General features: G+C 32.6%; 2 protein-coding genes across 3 annotated transcripts in view; both read left to right on the top strand.

Annotated features, from left to right (window-relative positions):
- Positions 1 to 3,938, top strand: part of LOC107066261 (uncharacterized) — a 58,213-nt gene extending 54,275 nt beyond the window's left edge. For both annotated transcript variants that reach the window (XM_015320734.2, XM_015320733.2), the window contains exon 4: positions 3,396 to 3,938. In XM_015320734.2, coding sequence (XP_015176220.2) covers positions 3,396 to 3,589 — 194 coding nt within the window. In that variant the 3' untranslated portion in view covers positions 3,590 to 3,938. The remainder of the gene's footprint in view (positions 1 to 3,395) is intronic.
- Positions 3,939 to 7,413: 3,475 nt separating this feature from the next.
- Positions 7,414 to 10,662, top strand: LOC107066269 (ESF1 homolog). Its single transcript, XM_015320743.2, has 8 exons — positions 7,414 to 7,572; positions 7,687 to 8,356; positions 8,439 to 8,617; positions 8,745 to 8,858; positions 8,919 to 9,119; positions 9,198 to 9,420; positions 9,487 to 10,262; positions 10,332 to 10,662. The coding sequence occupies exons 2-8, from the start codon at positions 7,768 to 7,770 to the stop codon at positions 10,446 to 10,448; spliced, it is 2,199 nt and encodes a 732-aa protein (XP_015176229.2). The 5' UTR covers positions 7,414 to 7,572; positions 7,687 to 7,767; the 3' UTR covers positions 10,449 to 10,662.
- Positions 10,663 to 15,693: the final 5,031 nt, after the last annotated feature.

Here is a 15,693-nt window from a genome sequence, read left to right as displayed (position 1 = left end):
TACAACTTCACTTGTTTATTATCTTAAGAATAAAATATAAAACTTGAATAAACCAAGTTCGAATCGAATCGTTAATGGTACTAAGTATAATGGGAGTATTATAATGAAGCCTGGGTGAAAGTGATCCAAAATTATCAAGGACGGCCTGAGGCAAAACGAAGAAATGCTTCGACAAACAAACGTACTTGTATACTTTACGAATCTTATTTCTTTTCATTCTTACTTATAGATCGTTGTTGCTCGCGGCTTTTTGAACGATATCGAATTAACGAGGGAGAAACTATGCGAGATAAAATGACCCCACATTCGTACCACGATAAATTCCATCACAGACGATACAACACACGGTTGTTGTTGCATCCATCTATCGATTCTACTTTTTATTTCAGATAATCCAATCGTACCCATATCTCCGACATATCTGATTTTGAAATAATCACCAATTTAAAAATTAATAAATCATATTTTTCAACTACGTCTGGCTCGTTTAACCCTTAGAGTGCTATGGATGCATATATGCGTTTGGTAAATATTATAAGAGTGGTCTATCGACGCATATATGTGTTTTTTAATATTAATATAAAATAATGTAATGTTTATATTAATTAATTAAATTATATTAAATTTAATTTAAATAATATTAAATATATTAAAAATTATAATTAAAATAAAAATTATTTAAATTATATTTAATTAATATATAAAAACTGTAATTATTAAATATAATTTATTATTAGAATCTGGTTAATAACTAATTATTCCGTTCCTACAAATTTACATTTTAGTTAAAAGTATTCAGCCCTCAAAGGGTTAAATAATAAAATAATTTTACTTGAAAAACAGTATTTATTATATATATTTAAATTAATGCTAAAATAAATATATTCAATCATTAATAGTAAAAGGATACCCAGAAAGAATCCAGAATTGCAACAAAAAAAAAAGAAAAACAATGTCTAAGACACTCGATCGAATTACTTTCGATATAATCCGATCGGTAGAAGAGCTTCTAAGATTTCAATCGTATCTCGGATGATTTAACACCTTTTTCTTGGTAAAGGCAATCTGTCAGTGTGATTCTACCTTCTTTCTTTCTCTCTCTCTCTCTCTTTCGCTCTCTCTCTGCATTACTACGAGATTCATTCACGACACGAGCCTCGTAGTTTTTTGTACATGGTAAGTTATCAAAGAAAACGCCGTAGTCTCTCGCGTGCGAGCTACTCGATCCTGTCACGTGGTCATTCATGAAGAAAAAAAATTCTTTAATAAATGTTTTCGTTGAGACTACATATAATTCACAATACTTTCGTCTTCCACTATTTCTTATTTATTTTATTCTTTTTAATTTATTGTTTAATCAACAAATATAAAAAAAAAATTATGTTAATTATTTTGATTGAAATTAAATGAAATTCAATTTGGTGTATTCGTTTTGTTTCTATTTCTTTCTTTTTACTAATCTCCTCTCAAACAGTTTGCCGAATGGAAGAAAATATTCTGACGGATTCTCACGAACGTGTACTACCCGTGAATGAACGTGGCTCGTGGTGGTAACGCTTCGATCGTATGGGAACGTATGCGTGTGCCAACCGTGGACCGGTTGGGGTCCTTTCCTTAGAAAGACGGAGAGAGAAAGAAAGAGAGAGAAAGAGAGACCGTTGTACGGGCCGACGAAACGAGTTGGGATGAGTGGGTGTATCTCTTAACCATCAAGAAGAAATGAAAGAGGGAAAGAGATAAAAATAGAAAGAGAAAGATAGATTCTTGTCCTCTTCTTCCTCAGTTCTTCCAACTATAACCTCCTTCATTCTTTCTCTCTGTATGCTTACGTTTATCGAACTTTCGACGTTTCCCGATTCTTCGTAGATTCTTATTCGTTACGTTTGTTTTTCTTTTTAGTTAATTATATACTGTTGTATAATAAATTATTGATATTTAATAAAAAGAAAGATTAAAATCTGTAAAATTTGGATAGAACGTTCGTTAATTTTAACAATAAGCTTGAAAACACCTTTCATGATAAAGGATAATGCAAACTAAATGTAAAATTAGTATAGATCGTTCGTTAATTTAAACAATAAGCTTGAAAAACCTTTTCAAACTATCTTGGTACATGTGCACATACCTCCCTTTAATGGCTTAACAACATCAATGATATTCGTAAATCGGTATCATTAGTTTGCTCGCGAAGCTTTGCGTGAGAAATTGTTATTTCAAAGTGTATCTAACGGGAACATTAGGCTGCACCACTAGTGCGGAGACGCGATTACATCTTGACGAAGAAAATCTTACGAAATTCGATACCGTATAACTAACTCTAACTTGGATCTTATATATATATGTGTACAAGTATATAGTAACTATGTATATAATGCACGTCGTCCTAATCGTCGTGGCCCCCGACTGGCTGCCTTGGCGAAGTTAATTGGCAAATGTTAACTGGAATGCGGACGGGTAAGCAAACCGTATCCGCATCGTTGAACTTACCACTCGCCGATAAACGTATATATATATATGTAGTGTACATGCGTGGATTAGAACAGATTTACGATATACCTACTTATGCACATATAAATCAAGCTAAATTACTTTTAAAACAATATTATACAAATTTTAGTCGAGTTTAACAAAATAATTTTAAATTAAATATTTTTGTATTATTAGTTGCGATTTTGTTTAGTACAATCACTCAACGAAACTCGCATTAGCAATTAAATATTTTCTAACTATCATTGTTAAGGAAAATTTAGCACTCGAACCTTGTTTTAACATTCGAATGAATGAATAGGAAAATGAGGCGGATTATTATACGAAGTAACATTTTGTTTAATTTTGTGTTATTAGGCTAACAAAACAAAAATATCTTTTCCTTTTCAATAACTCATTTATAATTTATCATTTGATAAATTTGTTGTGGCAAAGTTGGAGAACGTTAACGGAATGCAGCTATGCGCGTGTTCGCGGTAGCTCTGTCTCTCGTTTGGTTGCATCCTGCAACTGGCTCGGGGATCTCAGGCACTCTAAAACTCGTAGGCTTATACAGGTGAGCGTGTTGCAGCATGCGAGTACAGTTAAAGGTCACCGCGGCATCTCGACCGGGTACGCGAGAGCTCGCTCGTTCGCGCACTTTACGCCAAAGAAAAAGAGAGAAAGAGAGAAAGAGAGAAAGAGAGAAAGAAAGAGAGAGAGAGAGAAAGAGTAAAAAAGCATCTCTTGGCAAAGAGCAAACGCTTTGTTCCTTCCCTTTAATGGGTGGTAGTGCACCACACAGAGGTCTTTTTTATTCGGGCCTAACTAACGAAAATACTAGCAATAAGAATGATGATTATATTTAATTTCATTTTGATTAAAGGATAATAAATCTGATACTTTTTTGTTTGATTATATATTTACAGGAGAAAAACCGTACCAGTGTCAATGGCCAGAATGTGAATGGCGATTTGCTAGAAGTGACGAATTAACGCGGCACTACAGGAAACATACCGGGGCTAAACCATTCAAATGCGCGGTTTGTGAGAGATCATTCGCTAGGAGCGATCATCTCGCTTTGCACATGAAGAGACATCTACCGAAGCAGCACACCAAGTGAATTTTCCCACCCAACTACCCCCGACTCAAACAAAGAAAATTCAGGGAAGAAAATATATCTTAAAGGGCTGTTTTTGCTCCTCGTTCGAAAGAGAGTAACGAGATAAACATTTTAGGAAATCATTTCTAATCTCTCTTCGAATTGTTTAGATCTCTGTTTTCTCAACCCTTGAAATGAAGTCAAATGACTTGTAAAAATCAGATCGATATTGTCAGATCAGATGAACTCTATCGAATGATTGTAATGTTCTCTTTTTCTAAATGACAGGAAAGAGAGTAAGAATACGTTCGAGTATGTTACAAGTTCGCTTTGTATCTCACAACGAAACGATTTATTTATTCGCAAACAATTATGTTTTGGTCGTTTCGATTGCACTGCTTACCTACCTACCTACCTACCTACCTACTTACGTAGATAAATTCAAAATAATAATTCGACTTGGACAGAAAAGGGCTTTCGTCGCTTTGGGTCGATAAAAGTTCCATTTTCAATGGCTTGATATTAAGAAAAGTTTCACGTTTAAGAGAATGCACGATCGCTTCGTTTTGTATGTATGTATGTATGTATGTATGTATGTATGTATGTATGTATGTATGTATGTATGTATGTATGTATGTATGTATTACTATTACTACTACTACTACTACTACTACTACTGCAGCTACTACTACTCTTGGAACGTTCGTGAAAGAGGCCGGACAAAATATTCATACTCGAATACTTAATCCAAAAGATTCTCACGCGCGTAATACATGTAACTATTTACGAACGTATAAAACGTTTCATCTTTCTCCCTCTCGTAGTATTTATTATATCGTTAAACCTATCACGGCGTGCAAAAGGAAGAATTTTTCTAATCGAAGCGTGTGCAATGTTCTTTTTCCATCGACAATTGCGAGAAGGTAGAATTTTTGTCATGCAGCTTTGCGTTTCGTTAGTGGCTGGACCACTAAACGAAAAGGGAAAAGTTCCGAATCATTCAAAGATAATAAATTAGAATATACTTGCCGCCAAAGAGGAAAAATAAAAAAATGCAGATGGCGGTTAAAACGGAGGTTGGTGAACGTTTTCTTTGGAACGAAGCTATCACAAGAGAGCTACCACCAACGTGTGGTTTACCTCGATGTTTGTTCACCGGCTAAGGAGGTTATGACGAAACGTATGCCTTCGTGATTGTACGCCGATGGTGTGGGTGGTTGCTTGCGAGGAAATATTTCGTCACGGCTCCGGCGTTATGTGTTCTCTCTCACAGAAGGAAAGATACGAGGGAATGAGAAAGAGGGAGCTAGAGGGAGAGAGAGAGAAGAACGATGCAGGCAGATATTGCAGCAAATAGGTACGTTCCTCTCCGTTAAAGCTTTAGCCATAGATATCTCGTCTCAGATATCTTACTTTCCGAATCAAAGCGTTGTTACGATCGTAAACTAGGTTGGGACAACTACAACGTGACCTAAGGTGCAAAGGGTTTCGTAGAGAAGCTAAAGCTTCCTTTCGCCGCGACGTCATTTTATTGTCGTTTATTATTATGATAATGCAATAAACATAAAGGATTACGTTTTTCTAAACAATATTTTTCCACATTCTTAATGTACTACGAGTGCTACCAACATTTTTTGCTAAACATTGACAAATGAAGAAAAGGAACGAACATGTAAGTCCCAACTTTTGAAAAATCGGAAAGAACCCCGTTGGAAAACACGAGTAAAGAAGGTAATAAAGAAAGTGTCGTGCATGTATGTAGATGCGAAACGGCTATTACAGTCGATTGGTTGGTTGGTTAAGCTGATATTCCAGTGATGCCTCATGTACAAATATTCTTTTAAGAGGTTTTAACGATTATTAGAGATTTATTAAGCGCACGTTCATTTCCAATTCCGCAACGTAACGTAAATAAACTACGTTTCGCGATTCGTATCTTATATTCTAATCAAATCTACGCTCTTGTGTGTATGTATACGTGTATAAAAAGAAGTAAGAAGATAACAAGAAGAAAAAAAAAACATTGCAAATACCTAATAAACCAACCCCTACCCACCACCCACTGTAGTTAATGTAACATTATTTGTATAGCGTCATCCTCGTAATCCCTACGAGGATACTACTCCGTGTACTTTGAACCCTCCGTCACGTAATCCCTATTCCTCTACTTATTAATTATCTTTATAGACTTTGTTCTATCTATTTTAGATGACGAGCAGACGAGAAAACGTGCATTTGTGATAAGACGAAAAGACCTCGAAGTATCTGAACAAAATCCTCTCCAATAAGAGAACGTGATTTTATCAATGAGTTCGCGTTACTAATAGAGACCATATTTATGTTTCATTTCAACTACAAACAGTCTAATTAAAATGTTTCATTTCAACTACAAACAGTCTAATTAAAATGATTCATTTATTTCATTACTATTTTCAATCAAATTGAATGGATATGAAATAAAAGCAAATACATTAGAAAATTGTAATATTCTGAAAAATAATGAACTATTCTCACGAAATGCATTGATAATTATGAAAACTATCGAAATTGTTTAATTTGTTTGAGAAAATAATAAAATAAGATAATGAAATAAATCTCTGTAATTGAAGTTAAACAAAATAACAGATCTTCCATTTATTTGAAAATGCGTTGTCGCATCGTCGTGTATCATAAGTGTATATATAAGCGCGTATTGCTTCCTATTTACGTGTCTCGAATGAATGAATGAAAAAGTTAATCAAAGAATCGAAACATATGCGCGCTTTATATGCGACTATAATACATTTCTATGTATATTTGCGATAGAGAAAGTTCAAAAAAAAAAAAAAAAAGAAAAAAAAGATGATAACAAAGAATAAATGCAAAGCAAATTCAAATCGTCGCGATGTATGTATGTATTTAGATATTATAATTATCTATCTTGTTCCATCGCAATTTCTCTTTAATCGCTCGTTTATTATAAAGAATCTTTATCGAACAAAATATGTCTAACTTAAGCCTATTTTACCTCATCCACAAGAAACAACCATGGTATCAAGCTCTAAGCCATTATTTTATTTTAAGCAATACTTTTTACTTAGTTTTGCCTTTTTTTTTTGTTCACTGACGAATTGTAACAGTCGTTCGTCACATTCCGAAAATTTTTTGTTATAATTTTAAATATACGAAATATACCTCATGTTACGTGAAAAAAAAAAATAATAAGAAAATAGACGAAAGAGTGGGATTCAACATTCGTGCACATTTCCTACTTTCATTTTCCTACTGTTTGTTCATAATGTTTATAAGATGCTGTAATTTGTGTGTCGTGTAATTTAAATATACGATGATATATATAAATATATATATATATAAAATATGTATTTGTATGTATACGTAATATACAATTCCTATTTGATCGAATATATTATTCTCAGATTTTCCTTTTATTTTAAGCTCGCATTTCTTTCGTCGTAAAATATTTAAATTTAAAATAATATTTTTATTTCAAGATTGGAAATTAATGAGGTTTTTTTAAACATATTTTGCTTCGATGATATTATATATTTAAAAAGTAAGACTAATGTAAAATACGATCAAAACAATTTTATCTACTTACAAATAACGCAGAGTTTATAATTCGCCCTCCTTTTTAAATTACATTAAATTTTCGTAAACTTTTAATTATATATATATTAATTAAATATTCTAATTATATATATATGGTTAATTGCATCCGTGCTTCCATCTAGCGGTACCTAAACTCAACGCGTGCTCATTCAGTATTTATCATTCATTGATTACTATTTTCATCAATGGGGTAGTAAAAGCGCCATCTACACTTCTGTGTACTACGTTACGAAAAACATATGACAAGTGTATTTACAAAAACACGTGGTAAAGTGTGTACATATACATATTTAGAAAATTTGACGATATTTATATTTCTGCTATCTTAAGAAACGTTGATATTTTTTTGAGCACATTACAACAACCGATTTAACGAAACAACATTGTTGCAAAAGGTAAATCTTTTATTTAAAACATAACCTGAAATGTGAAACAATACGAATCATACATTTAGTAGTTATGTTTTATTTACTCATTAAATTAATAAATTTTTATTAATATTTTTTTAGATTCTACAACAATTGAGGAATAGTTGAAACTATTAATTAATTTATTTAATTGTTCACATTTGTAAACTATTTATTATCGTCATGGCCGAGCCAATTGTTGATAAACGTTTTGCACATATTGCAAGGGATCCCAAATTTAAAAGGATACCAAAAAATGAGCGTAAAATTAAAATAGATAAAAGATTTCAAAGTATGTTTAATGATGACAAATTTGCAATTAAATATACGGTTGATAAACGTGGTAAACCTATTAACCAAACTTCTATGGAAAATCTTCAAAAATACTATCAGCAAAGTAGCAGTGAAGATGAATCAGATACCGAGATTAATACGAAAACAAAAAAAGGTGGAAAAAAGGGAATATCAAAGAGTAATAATAAAATAAAACATGATGAAACTGACGTTGATATTCAGAAAGAAAAAAATGCTACAAAATCAAAGGAAGATATTGACGAGAATCCATGTACCGCTAGCTCGTCTTGTACAAATGATTTGGATGAAGAATTAAAGGAAAATGAAAAACAGTTGCATATAAAAAAGAAAGATGAACATTTAAAACTAACTAATCAAATAAAAGAAAGATTACAAGATCTTTCTGTTAATTATGCAAGGGGTGAAGGAATTTTAGCAACCGATAGTTCTTCGGATGAAGAAACTTCCGAATACAGTGGTAATAATCTATATTCCTACCTTAATTTTAATCTAAATTGTTTGCATAAACAAATACAAATATATATTATCTTCAAATTTAGACGAAGAGGAAGACGTAGAACATGGTTGGGGTGAATTAGATAAAGATGCAGAAACAACCGATGAAATAACACGTAGATTAGCTGTTTGCAATATGAACTGGGATAGAATACGTGCCGTAGATCTGATGGTCCTATTTCATTCATTTTTACCAAGCGGTGGTATTATTCATTCAGTTACGGTAATATTCATTATTTTTTATATAAAGTATTTATTTTATTGAGCTATTATTAACGCTATGATTACTGACGTTACACCAGCACATTAACAATTCTAGTCTAATGATTAAGTTTTTCTCAATATTGTAGATCTATCCATCAGAATTTGGTTTAGAACGTATGAAAGAAGAAGAAATAAAAGGACCGGTAGAACTGGTTGATGATAAAAAAGAAGAAGAAGAAGAAGGTCACAGTGAAAGTGATGTAAGTTTAATTATTGTCACCATGAATGAACATTTCCTTATTTTTCTTTCATTGTTATAGAACGAAGAAGGCTCGAGTTATCATATGGAAAAATTAAGAAAGTATCAATTGAATAGATTAAAATATTATTATGCGGTATTAGAATGCGATTCTGCTGAAACTGCTAACAAAATTTATACCGATTGCGATGGTATCGAATATGAGTGTACTGCAACAAGACTAGATTTGAGATTTATACCTGATGATATGACTTTTGATCAGGTATTTAACAAATTCTCTATCTTTATTTATTGTTTAATATTTTTTGCATTTTATAAATGAAGATTTATTTTATTTCAGGAACCACGAGAAGTGTGTACAGAATTGCCAGAAATTTCTAAATATCAACCACGTCAATTTGTTACTACTGCGTTGCAACAAGCAAAAGTACAATTAACTTGGGACGAAACAAACCCAGACAGGGAAGAATTAGCAAATAAGCTTAATTCTGGAAAAGTTAATGAAATAAATGAGAAAGATTTGCAAGCTTATTTAGGTAGTGGAACTAGCGATGATGATACAGGTAAATTGATGTGTAATATATTGATCTAATGTATGATAACATCTAACTTTTATATTCACATTGTAGACAATGAAATTGAAAAAAACGGTAAGCACGAAAGAGAAGATCAAGAGGATTCAGATACACCTAATGATCCCATCGAAAAATATAAATCTTTGTTGAAACAATTGGACGAAGAGGAAGAGGCAAAAAAAAATAAAGACGTTGAATTAGAATTTACATGGGGCATTGGAACGGAAGAAAAAGAAGATAAGTTAGCCAAGGATAAATCAAATAAAATTGAAGATTTAGCTCCATTCGAGAAATATTTAGCAAAACGAAAAATCAAACAAAAAGCTAGGAAGGAAGAAATCAAAAAACGGATGGAATTACAAGACGATGATGCATCGAATTCGGATAATTCCGATGTTAATATTTCGAAGAATAATAAACTGAAAAATGGCCGGTTATCGCGTAAAGAGCAACAAATAACTGGAGAAAATAGCGATGATGATGATTCTTCATTTATGGAAAACGAAGAAACAAAACGTTCGAAAGAATTAGAATTACTTTTAATGGATGAAACCGAGAATGAAAATAAGAAACATTTCGACATGAATAAAATTGAAGCTAATACCAATTTGTCAAAATCTAAGCGCAAAAGATTGAAGAAAAAACAAAATGTACAAAATATCGAGGAAGATGATTTTCAAGTAAACGTTAACGATGCCAGATTTTCTGCGCTTTTTACATCGCATAATTTCAACATTGATCCTGCAGATCCTCATTACAGAAAAACCAAAGGCACCGATACTTTAATTCAAGAGAAATTAAAAAGAAGAGCTGAACATAATCCTGTTGATGTAAGTATTCAAATACTTTCCTATATATCGGATAATTTACATTTTTTTCTAATTGTGATAATGTTTTAGGAAAAGGAAGAAAAGATGCCTCCTGAAAATAATAAAAAATTAAAACTAGAATTGCAAGCATTAGTCAAATCAGTTAAGAGGAATACCAATACCATCTCTAAACCAATAAAACGATGACCATTGTGATTATATAATTTGTTATTTAACTTCTTCGAAATATTAAATGCAATTTATTATTATTTAAATGTTTATTAATTCATTTGTAATTTTTCCGCGAAACGTTTTCCAACTTTTAATATAAAATTAGATATTCTCTTTATATATTAATATTTTTTCTGTAAACATTTACAAGATAGATTAATTATGTGAATAAAAAAAAAATATTCTTTAATTATTTGATTTATTATTCGATTAATTATCTACTCTTATGGCACGTGAAGTAGAAGACGAAATAAAATTTAACTAAAAATAATCCTAAAGTCAAATTTTTGATTTGTTTTTAGAAAGTCATGTAACTACAAACATACATACATACACATACATATATATAATTATTTGATATGCATGGAATAATATTTCGTATTTATTTAACAATGCGAATGAGAAATTACAAGAGCATTTTTTCGTATTCGTTATTCGCGGTAGCAACAATCTGATGTTGTGGAATATTGTAGATATACATATAAATTCATATCATCCATATACATATATATATATATATAGATATATTATATATACTTTATACTGTATATATTCTCTCAATCGTAGGTTCCTTAGGTGCGCACGAGGGCTGCTCGCGTCTTGAGCTCGAATGATATGCAAATTTCAGTAGTAACCCTTAAACTTTATACTCTGACCTAGATGCTCACCTGCCTAGAGGCCGTTCGTGATTATATCCGTTTTAATACGTCTTCAAGGACCAACCTTTACTTATCTCTTAGACTTTACAGATCAAGTCTTTCTAAAAGTGTATAGTTCTCTTCTAAAATTCATATCCTTTAATATTTATCGATTCATAAATGTTAAATATTTTTTTAAGAAACATAAATCATTCAATTTTATAAACTAACTTAAATAGATTTTTTTCTACTAATTGTTTTGTTTGTTTTTTTTTTGTATTCTTTAACGATATTTAACAGTTGTTTTAAATGTAATTTTTTAATATTTTACGGAGAATTTTTTAAAACGATACAAAACGAATAAATTAATTGTTAGGGAATAACAAAAATTTGTGTATTTTACATTGCAATGACAAAAACGAAGTAATGGAATCAATGACATTTACAAATCTTCTCTATTTACTTTACCCCCGTTGTCCTAGTTTTATGATTGTATTTATTTATTTATTTTTTTTTCGTTGTTGTTGTTGTTGTTAAAACAGGTAAAAAAAAAAAAGAAGAAAAAGAGAAAAGGTACGAAAGGGAACAAAAAAAAATAAAATAAAAAATAAACCCGAGCTTCAATCGAGAGCAATCCTATTATATGAAGTTTTCATCAGAGGGTATTCTCGCTCGTATGTATTTTTATTATTATTCCGTTTTATTTTTTATTTTTTTTGTGTATTTTTTCCCAATTTCCATGTGTATTTGCTGGGTCAAATCGTTGGAAGTAAAATATAAATTATAAAAAATGTAAAATCGATATAAGCATAGAGTACGTGCAATGCAATATCCAATTTCCACGTATTCATGAATTATCATTTATGTATTATATTATAGGCATATATGATTTTTTTAACACAATCATTATAATATGAAAATATAGACAGAAAGGAAAAAAAAACTGTGATAGTTTAGTTACAATTTTTGATTGAAAAGTTCAATTATTTTGGGAACGAGTTAATTATGATGATGTCGCGTTAAACAGACGAAAATTCCACACCCACCTTACATTTCGGTTAATGAACATCCTCCGGCGGAAATCTGGTATTCCTTAGATAGTTAATAACGACGAGGCAAATCTTACGCAGACATTGCCCAAGGCGAACAAACTTTCCATGCGTTGGCGTTAACAAGGATACGAATTTTCCATTTTCAACATTGATTACGTGAAAAAGATAACTTACAATTAGATGTACTCCACGTAATAACTAATTCAAAAATCAATTTTTTTTTAATCGATTTATTTTATAATCATTTTCCCATTTTCATATTTTAAACTTTTCCTCCTTGTATCTACATTATCGACCGATTTAAAATTCGCGATACTGAATTTAAATAATTGATGGCGCCGTACGTTTAAAGTTATCGCACAAATTTCATTCTTTTTAAATCGTTTATCGATTTTAATTAATGGATACACCATATATCATTTAAACGAAAGCTTATTTGATTAATGAAAATTCAAAGAAAATTGTGAAATTGAAAAAAAACTTAAAAAAGAAAAAAGAAAAACAAATCATTTCGCGTCAACTCATTCAATCTTAATGGGAATTTTTTAAAGGCAAGGGGCGTGCAAATTTGACGAGGAAACTTTTCGTTAAATTTCAACTTTTTTAAAGATGAGAATTTGATTTCAAGAATACGTGAAAGGTAGATTTGCACCGTATCGAAATCTTTTAAGCGGTAGCGCACGTAGACAGGTGGGTTTACCCTCGAGCAAACTAATAATGGAAAAGTCCGTCTGAGTTAGTAAGATCATTAAACTATGAGGGGTTGAGCAAAGGTGGTGTGGAAGATATAGGACGAAACGGAAGTTGAACTTAAGTCGAACTCATTCAACTCGGTTAACCTTTCATGATGCTTCGACCTAGGTACGAAGGAATGTAATACCTAACGAGAAGGTGCGAATCTCGTTCTACTCTCGGTTCTTCGTATTATCGATTACGTTCGATAACGGAGTATCGTCACGCTTTTACGATTCGCTTCGTGTCTTTCTCTTTCTTTTCTATTTTTCTACCTTCCGTGTCGTCTAATTTCTTTTACTCACACCCTCTTTCTCTCTGCTAGCTCAATTTGATTTCTTTTTTTTTTTCTAGTCTACCTTTGGTCAAGGTATTTATCATCGTGAATCAAAGAAGGTGGTTTCTGTTAAAAGCTTATTCGATTATGTTTGTAATTAAAGTTAGAAGAACAGTGTATGTGTATTCCTCTCTCTCTTTCTCTAAATAAATCTTCCATTTCCGAGATTTCCTTTTTTTTCTATCAATTAAATGTTTTTTTTTTTTAATTGAGCAGAATTAATTGTTTGAAAAAATGAAAGTTAAGACTTTAACGAAGTCCTTAGTGAAAACGCAAAAGACCTTCATCACAAGTTCGTGAAATGTTACGATCTTGGGACGACTCGGAACAGGGTACAAACCTGTTTTTCTCGTGTGACAGTGTTAGAAGTAAGTTTCACGGTGCTGACCAGTAATAGCTACTCGCCGTACGTCGGCAAAGAGGTACTTCGTGTACTCCTCTCGATGGATGAAGACCGGTTTGACGTCAACACGGTGCGTGCAAGGCCGTTATAATCCGTATGAAGTCATTTCGCATACCGTCTCTTGTGTTTTACGAACGAGCCGACGATCTCGAGTATTCGAGTAAATATATGAACGATTTTGAAACAAATCTTTAGAAATGCACAATGCGAGAAACAAATGTTCTTTATTATACTTTTCTTTTTTTATCTGATGATCGATTCGATATAATCCGAATGAATTTCTTTTTTTACTGTCACGTTTTTCTTATTAATTCCTACTATAAATAAAAACAAAAGTAGTGTAACTTTTAATTGATATATACGTATGATACATAATCTTTACACTTTTTTATTTTAATTTCTTTTTTATTTACCGGATAATTAATGATCGTCAATATAGTTATACTAGATACGAAAAAATATTAAATTGGACCGAGTGATAAATTCGAATTTCTTCTTACGAAGAAACTTCTGCTTATGCATGCAATTTCGTATCTACTTTCGATCGTTGTTGATTAATAAGCAAAGTTCACGACATATTTCAAATTGGAATAGAAAAAAAAAAAGAAACGAATGAATGAATGAATGAACGAAGGGAGGAAAGTAAAATTGAGTAGAAGAGATAGGCAAATTTCTCACACACGTTTACACTAGGACAAATGAATTTGTCACAAAACACGCCGAGGCATGCATACTTCTCCGCTATTTACAATGCAATAGACTTCGATTGAACATACCGAATAAGTTAAACGTGCGTTCCGTTGCGTTAATTTTCTCTACGCGTGTTACAACGTCTAAATACGACCATCCATGTTTTTTTTTCTCACGTGTGTCGAACAACTATCGGGAATCATTCTAATTCATTTATCAATGCAAATCTGATAATAGTAGTATCGTTTTAGATAGAACGTTAAATCCCGTGACTTCTCATTAACAGTGAAGAAGATCATTAACACGTAACCGATTGAAGTTTTCAAGAGATAATAAACTGATATTATAAAACGATCAAGTTCGTCGAAGCGTTAGTAATAAAATCTATTTTAGTCATGTATATTTCATTGGTCCATATCGAATCTCTTGGGACAACGCTTTCCGTTCTAAAAGAGGATCGATAAGTTCTTTTTGTTCATTTCCGCACGGCATATATTATTCGATTTTCCTCTTTTCTCTCTTTCCGCACTGTTCGCTTCTCGATATGGATACGAAGCGCGATGCATGAAATGGGCAAATTTTTTACCACGTCCGAGCGTGCGAGAGATGTTGGTAGAAATGGGGGTGGTTGGGAGGAAGGAAGAAAGAGGGAGATATCGCTGGGATAGTCTATGAGGGGGTAGGATGATTCGTACGCAAACAAATGCACAAATCTCTGTTCATGTATGTTTGTAGCTAGCGGGCTGAGGGAGGGACGTGCAGTTGAAATGCGGTAGGTGCAACCGTGCAGGTAGGTAGGACACGCAATGCAGTTTCGTTGAAATTAGGTCAGCGAGTTTTCGGGTTAGAGAAGGACAGACCGAGGCTTGGAGTGGGTGGAAGGAGAGAGAGAGAAAGAGAAGGTAGGTTGGGGAAAGAGAACGTGTACCCTGGGGGTTGCCGGACGAGGGTTGGAGAACTACTAGCAGTCGTCGTTGGTACTCGTCGACTAGAGAGGGGAGGGTGTAGCCGCTACGGAGACACCGCGGGTCAGGCTATTCCGAGAAAGAGAGATAGAGAGAGAGCGAGAAAGAGAGATAGAGAGAGAGAGAGAGAGAGAGAGAGAGAGAGGAAGCACCGTAGGAGTAGTGAAAGAGTAAATGTATGTAAATTAAACGTCCCTCGACTTTATTTAGCGCGAGAGTTTAAAGGAGCACGAAGAGGAGGTAGTAGTAGCTGCCTTGTCCGTATCCTCTGTTTCTAACTCTCCTTTTACTTTAACCTTCCAGCTACGCTTCCATCTCTGGCGCCGTTCTTCTTTTTCTTCTTCTTTTCCTCCTTCTTTTCCTGGGAGAGAAACCCTGAGGGAATTTTCTTGAATAAGATACTC

This window comes from Polistes dominula, unplaced genomic scaffold (assembly GCF_049000335.1).
Source record: "Polistes dominula isolate Pdom_NZ unplaced genomic scaffold, Pdom_raw_medaka contig_16, whole genome shotgun sequence".
In the NCBI taxonomy this organism is placed as follows: Eukaryota; Metazoa; Arthropoda; class Insecta; order Hymenoptera; family Vespidae; genus Polistes; species Polistes dominula.
The sequence above is the reverse complement of the archived record's forward strand: the minus strand, read 5'-3'. Positions and strand labels throughout refer to the sequence as shown.

Coding starts and splice junctions, on each gene's coding strand:
- LOC107066269 (XM_015320743.2), top strand. CDS start 7,768: ATGGCCGAGCCAATTGTTGATAAACGTTTTGCACATATTGCAAGGGAT. Junction 8,618..8,744: donor GTATTATTCATTCAGTTACG/GTAATATTCATT, acceptor TCAATATTGTAG/ATCTATCCATCAGAATTTGG. Junction 9,421..9,486: donor AACTAGCGATGATGATACAG/GTAAATTGATGT, acceptor TTCACATTGTAG/ACAATGAAATTGAAAAAAAC.